At 36.4% G+C, this 7,235-nt stretch overlaps 1 protein-coding gene across 3 annotated transcripts; it reads left to right on the top strand.

Annotated features, from left to right (window-relative positions):
• The first annotated feature begins 436 nt into the window (after nt 1–436).
• Nucleotides 437–7,235, top strand: LOC104613485 (zinc finger protein 4-like). Of its 3 annotated transcripts, XM_088899704.1 has the most exons (4): nt 1,073–1,465; nt 1,568–1,661; nt 5,676–6,515; nt 6,798–7,235. In XM_088899704.1, the coding sequence occupies exon 3, from the start codon at nt 5,730–5,732 to the stop codon at nt 6,510–6,512; it is 783 nt and encodes a 260-aa protein (XP_088755830.1). In that variant the 5' UTR covers nt 1,073–1,465; nt 1,568–1,661; nt 5,676–5,729; the 3' UTR covers nt 6,513–6,515; nt 6,798–7,235. The 3 variants fall into 3 exon arrangements, with proteins under 3 accessions (XP_088755831.1, XP_088755830.1, XP_010279648.1); XM_088899705.1 differs by lacking the exons at nt 1,073–1,465; nt 1,568–1,661 and adding an exon at nt 437–1,010; XM_010281346.3 differs by lacking the exon at nt 1,568–1,661.

Consider the following 7,235-nt stretch of genomic DNA (forward strand, 5'->3'; position numbering starts at 1 on the left):
AGAAAATCCAACGCAGATCCCAAAATTATTATTACAAAAACCAACAAAGATCAAGATTAGATTCAGCATGGTCAACCCGGATTCATGACTGTCGCTCTGTTCAGGTTGGCATGGTCAAGCCTATAAACTAGTATTTTCCTCTAAGAAAAGGTCATAGGAGAGAGCTTTCATTTTCCTAATTTCCGGTCAGTAAGAGATAGAGAGAAGGAAGAAAAACAAGTACCTCATAGTGAAACACAAAAAGTTACCAACCAAGGGAAGGAACAAATCTCAAAATAGAAACAACATGGGAGGGCACGTGAAAGTATCAGTTACACATAAATATGAACTCTGAACAATGAATACTTCTTCCTCAGGTTATATTATTAATGAAAAGCAAGAGTGGTGGTGATGCCACATCCACATCCACTATCAATGCTTCTCTGCTTGTTTTTATTCCAAGATCCAACAAAACAAAGCCTCTGCTTTGAAAAGAAGCATTCTCTCTCTCTCTCTACTCTTTTTCTTTTTAATCTCTGATTCATAAATAGATTTCTTCTTGTCACTATCAATACATGTATAAAATATTATGTAGAGTAGTTTTTTTGTACAATTATGTTCAGACACATATATAATATTAAGTGTAAACAGTGCCAATATCTCTATCTGTGTATTGTTCTTGTTCTTCTATTGTTTTAGTTGTTTTTCGACCTATTTTTGGGAAGCGGCAATAAGCATAGGAATTCGGAACCAGACAGCCATCCCCATTTACCAATCAATAGAGCATAGGCTATGTACGATTCTGTAAATGAGCATACCTTTGTTGGAAATAGGAAGGACCACCAGAGAGAGAGAGATTTGAATTTTAGATTTATACTTTCTGAAATTTGGATTTGGACATAAATGACACAGGCACATGCATGGATGAGATGAACATGACAGCGCATGAGCATCATGGACTGAGATGCCATGCATCAAGGCTGGATGGAATTAGAAAGGAATTATATCGTTATTGGGGACATGCAGGAAAGGTAATCTGGGATGGAAACCAATCCGTGCAATTCTGAAGTTAGTGTGTGTGTGTGGGTGTGGGGTGGGGTGGGGGGGGGAGATGGGATTAGCCTAGTACTGCTTGCTTGTTTTCTTTCTCCTGCTCTCTTTCTATTTAGATAGCAGTTGAAGAACCAAAATTCAATAAACAGTGAGAGTGGTGAATGGGTTTGCTTCCTAAGTTATCCAACACCTTTTTCTCTGATGAGTGACGACCCACAATCATCTCCCCCAACCTTTCCTTTTCCATAATCAGCACCGGCCGTCTTTCTCTTTCTTTCTACATAATCTCTGATCATGGCCATTCCTTTTCTTTTCATCTACTCTGCACTTTTCTCTATGTGGAAATAATAGAGAAACGGAGAAGCCTGTTTGTCTTCTAATTAGGAACAGCCACGCCCAAATGCTACCCGAAGCTGTCTGCAACTTCAAGGCAGTATGTACAAAAATCCCATTACAATCTTAATTCCATACTTTGTATTGAAGCTAAGCTTTTTGTTTTGAATTTTATTTCTATTTTTTTTTTGTAAAATTTTAGGCAAGGATGAATGAGTAGCTATTGTTTGTTAGTGTTTGTTTATGTTTCTCTACTTGGGCTTATCGAGTTCTATTCCTCTGGCTTTTGGCTTTCGGTAAGATTAGATTTGTGGGTGGTGTGTAATTTTTCTTGTTAATATTGGGTTCTCTGTGTATTTATATGTATTTTATGATTTTGATCTATTTTTCTTTATATTAGTGGTTGTATTTTTCTGGGTTCTCTACCTTCTGGGTATCTAGTGTTGAAGGGCCATCTATTTTTACCATGCCTTCTCTCTAAAAGATTGAGGTCGTTTATTGTATTGGTGAACATGGGGACTTAATTATTGAGAAAAAACATGAAAAATGAGAGTAATATAATAGTGGGTCGAGAGTTCGAACAGTATGGAGCCACATTGATTGCCAAATTGTTTATGGGTATCCATCTTCTTTGTCTCTCTTCTTCTTATCTTGTTACAAATCGATCTTTCCTTTTGGTAATCCTTAAATTTGTGATAGTTTGGAATACAAAACATCTAATCTCAATTTTTTTAATAAAAAAAAATTCTTGAAACTTCTAAACAAGGTTCTGATAGGGGTGCAATTTTTTAACCATCCTAGAAGCACAGTGAGATTCAGATTTGCATACTGTACTGGTGTTGGATGAGGGTTAGAAATAATTACATATTTAGAGTTTTTCTTGTTGAAGATCTTTTGGTGCCGTTCATTATTAGAAAGAAAAACATACTATCAGATCAAATTAGTTTCTCCATACAAAATTACCAAAAGATTTTAATTTGATCGGCCCACTTCTTTTCTTTCTTTCTTTCTTTCTTTTTTTTTTTGAATCACCACATGATTAAGAATTAAATAAAAAATTCGGTCCGTATGCTGATATCAAAATTAAATTAGGATGAATCAAGGGTTTGACCGGGGTAGATCAAAAGGCTGAACAAAAAAAATGATAATTGTATTTGTGTTAGAATCTCAAATTTGATGGGGTTTTAAATGACATGTGATTCTTTTAAATCAAAAAAAGATGCTGTTGTATTAATCATGCCACATTTTTTCTTTACTTTGTCATACTCTTATTGTTAGCTTCAAATGAATGGAGGATTGTTAAAATGAAATGCTCTTCATTTCTTAGCTTCTCTGCTGAGTCAAGATGGAATCTCTTGGCTATTTATTCTTTACAACCCATAGTCATTGGGACTATTCTAGTTATCTTGTCTCTGCTACTTATCCTGAGAGTGTCTCAATTGTCCATGAGAAGATTTGTAAGGGAAAAAGGGCATTGTGTTGAAAAATCTACTGATGCTTTCTTTTCAAATAAAGCATAAGGTGTTTCCATTTCCTGCCATAATTCATCCATTGAGCGGATTGTACAGTCTTCTGAGAAACTTGGCCCAAGAACCTTCATTGGGTCTTTCCAAAGCAATGCCATATGATGCAGAAATGGATGCCTTGATATTGTAATATAACTTACATAACTATAAGAATCTTCACTTAAACTCGTATGTGGAAATAAAATTTTATCAAGAATATCTAGATTATAATCAGCCAGAAAATGAACTCTTCTTTAACATGGTAAACAACGTTCATGTCATTTCATCCTGATCTTTTGAATAGACTGGACGACTTCAAATATTGTACTATTCTTTACTGTTATGGTGTCTTGTCATGGAGTTTGAAATGAATTGGTAATTTAAGCCAAAGTCCTGGAGTTTTTTAATCCTTATCACAATGGCACATGGCCAACTTTATTCTCTTTGAGCTTCCTCCTACAGCTTGCAGTGCTGAATCTTCATATAGAAGGGAAAGATAAAACAAAGGCATAACATGACAGGTAGACTAAAAGATCCAGTCAAGATCCTCCCAATGTAATCAACTCCATTTGATATGTAGAACCTGGAGCAGAATTATAACTCTTGGGAGACAATATTGCAGAGCCAATTTATTCTATACCAGAAGGACCATTACTAAAACCAACGGATTCTTCCATGACTTCCCTCGTATCACATTAGGAAAGAATGTAACAACAAGAAGCCCTTAACAATGCTTGGAGAATGTTAGGTTTCTTTTCTTTTTTTTTTTTGTGTGTGTGTGTGTGGGGGGGGGGGGGGGTGGTATTGAAATTTTACAAGTAATCTCAGCCACCTGTTCTTGGCGCACAATCAGGATATTATAGTTATGTTACTTCTAATATAATCCTACCTTGTAGTTGTCATATAGATTGTTAAAGAGTTTAAAAGAAAAACAAATACCTAAAACAACCCAATAAAACTTCTATTTTCTGGTACTTGAACAACTAGACCTGACTTCTCAAGGAATTGGTCACTGGGCATTTTTATGGTTATGGAACCTTTTCATTAGTAGATATCTAGACTATATTGAACATGAACTTTGTTTTTTACTTAATTTTATTCTGCACTAGGATTACTACCAAACAAGATTTTAAAGTTTCTGTTGTTATTATGGAGCAGATTAAACTGGGATGGCAAACTTGAAACCAGTTTCATTTACTCGGATAGAGTATTTACTTAACTAATTTCCCATATATTACTTGTCAACTTACATGCTCTCTAACTTAGCTCTTTCTGTTATGCTTCTCCATGATCTCTATTTCCGATGACCTAACCTGTAATCATAATTTAGCAGCAAAACTCCTGATATTAATCTCTTTAGGAAGTTTGACACCAAACTCAACATGCCAATCAATCGCAGCGACATATTCCTTTTTCTTTTATTTCTTTTGATGGGTAAAGTGAAAATATCTATTAAGACAATTTTCTGTCAGTTTTGAAGCTTACTTTTGTCTTTCAATTAAAAAGATGAGCATAAGTCTTCAATCATGCAGAAGGCAAATAATTTGTGGCATCTCTGGATATTGGTAACAAAGAATTGATTGTTTCACTGAACCATTAGAGACATTTGACGCCCATAAATGGTGCATGGCCTTTCTTTACAACAAAAGGAAAGTTTTGTTGAGCTTAAATTTCATGTTATCTTTTTATGGAATTATGAACCTGTTGTGAGATGAGCCAAAAGGTAAGAAATGAATTTCATGCAATTATAATTTGAGGTATCTTTAGGTGCTAAATTTTCTATTTTGAAACATAACTTTATGGATAGTTTCTTAAATTAAAGAATAAAGATAGAAAATCTTTATGGATAGGCTAATTGAGAAACAGAACAATGGGGGCACTCGTATCTGTGTTTATAAAATCTGTATACTGGGATAAACAGTTAGGGATGGGTTGAAAATTATAGAACTAAGATGGGTCAACAAGTTTATGACCATGTTAGATGTCTGAAAAACCCAAGAATTTCAAAGTTCAATTTCAAATAAGAATAATGATTCTAATTTATGATCCTGATTTTCTTAGAGGACCAGTTAATCCATTTGTGCTAAATAAGATGTAAATTATACGTATGCTCTGTTCAAGATAAAAGAATAATGTTAGTGATAGAGCTCAGTCTTTTCTTATGTTTGTTGATTTTAGGGTTTTATCATTGTTCATGTTGGCAATTTCGCAATGGACATTATTGACATTGAGAAGTATCTCAAATTCTAAAGATGTCCATAAGTGGACATTTAATGTAGGGTCTATGATGCCCTAGCAGAGCACAGACAAAACATGTGAAAGGGCCTCTTATGGTGAAATCATGAAATTGACCCAATATTTGTAATTATTGATTCTGGATGTTTTCTCATTCCTCTAAGAGGATACGTTAAATGCGATGCTTTATCTCATCTAATTGGGTTTCCAAAGTAGGTCCGTTAAGATAGTGGAGCCTAGCCTTCCTCTAAAATCGACAAAATGGAAAAGGCTTTCTGTTCTATGTGGGGGGCAACTCCAGGTCTACCTAAAATCTGACTTTTCTTCCTAGCTTCTATTTTAGCTTCTCCTAACCCTGGTTAAACCTTGGTTTGGGCTTTGAGATCAGTATCTTATAATTTCACTGAAACTTGACATGATTTATTTGTTTGTTTCCTTGTGTATCTTCCCCAATTTGGTTGTTCCAATTAAATTATTTCATCCCAACTTGGAGATTCTTTGTTCTTTGACAGTAAGCATATCCTTCCTACCTGACATAACTGAATTATTCATCATCTCTCATAAATACAGATGAAGAGCTAGCAACCACCAGCTGTAGGTTGGGTCAATATTTTCTGATCAAACATGAAAGCATCAAACTCTGAATTTGAAGCAGAAGTCTTGTCCGAAGATGAATCAGACATCAGCAGCCAAGTTGCTTCCAATATATATGGCCATGGAACCACTCCAGACCCTTCCAAGGATACCACCAACCCCTCCTCCTGCCTTACAAACCCCATGAAGCTTCAACCCAATCCAAGGCTTCTCTCCCTTGACTTAAGTCTTAGCTTAAAAAATAGTGATGCTGATTTAGGGGGCATGGAGTCAGTGGAGCTCTCACTATCTAGCACCACTGAATGTAGCAGCAAAGCTGCTGCTCATACTCCAGCCACCTTCCCAAGAGTTTTCTCTTGCAACTACTGTCAGCGCAAGTTCTTCAGTTCACAAGCTCTGGGTGGGCATCAGAATGCACACAAGAGGGAGAGAACACTAGCCAAGAGAGCCATGCGGATGGGAGTCTTCTCAGAGAGGTATTCCAGCCTAGCATCTTTGCCCCTACATGGGTCAGCATGCCGGTCCCTTGGGGTCCAAGCTCACTCCTCAGTGCACCACAGTCTTGCAGCACGAGAGAATCTGCCTGAGATGAGATCTGTTGCTAGGTTTGAACATGGCTACTTTGGACCACCAGTGTTCATGGAGGATGATGAGGCAGAGCTGTTTTGGCCTGGGAGTTTTCGACAAGTCCCTGAAGGAGTTGGTGGGTATCCAGGTTTTGAACTGGCAGGAAGCTCACCCTTGAATATTGTAACAGTAGCTTCAGTGCCAGAGGCAGATTCATCTCCACCAGATCTCACACTGAGACTATAAGAGGTTTCTTTCTTTACATTCAGTTGTTGCAACATTGTTTCTCTATGTATAGTGAGATAAATACAATCTATGGTGCAAGCTTTCTCTTCACCTCTGATTGGTGTTACGTAAGAGCTTCTTGAGAGGAAATTTCAGTTTCTGTGCAGAATGCTAGCATATTGATTCATGTTGTTTATATGGTTGAGATATCCAGTCATTCTGAAATTCTATAATCTGTTTTGTTATCTAGTCCATCTAAATCTCCTTTTGTTGTTACTTGATAGTAACTTCCATTTTAACTTTCAGATGATATGGTTATAACATCAAGGCCTTGAAAATTGTGGACCTAGTGGTGGATGCAATGCAGTCTTCTGGTCTCATCTGTTGGACCTGGATGTTTGGTAACTATCAGATTCATGGATGGGAGGTAGGCTTACAAGGTAATCTTGTGCCACTGTGCTTTGGTTGTAGAGCTAAGTGCTATACCATGCCTGTGTATTATTAGAATCTTACAGATACATTCTGTTAGTCCATCTTGAAGATTTTCTACACCAAAGTTCAGCCTTTGAATAATTTACACTACCTATGATGGATTTTGGTACTATGGGGAGACAAGCATGGAAGTCTTCCAGAAAATATCTCTTTTTGTGGCTAAAAAGTCCCAATCAAAGAATTTTGTCCAGAAGATTTGTTACATTGCATGGCTATTTGTAGGGTTTATATAAAAAAGGTTAGACAACACAA

Source organism: Nelumbo nucifera, chromosome 3 (genome assembly GCF_055504915.1).
Source record: "Nelumbo nucifera cultivar China Antique chromosome 3, China Antique-T2T, whole genome shotgun sequence".
Lineage (NCBI taxonomy): Eukaryota > Viridiplantae > Streptophyta > Magnoliopsida > Proteales > Nelumbonaceae > Nelumbo > Nelumbo nucifera.

Coding starts and splice junctions, on each gene's coding strand:
- LOC104613485 (XM_088899705.1), top strand. CDS start 5,730: ATGAAAGCATCAAACTCTGAATTTGAAGCAGAAGTCTTGTCCGAAGAT.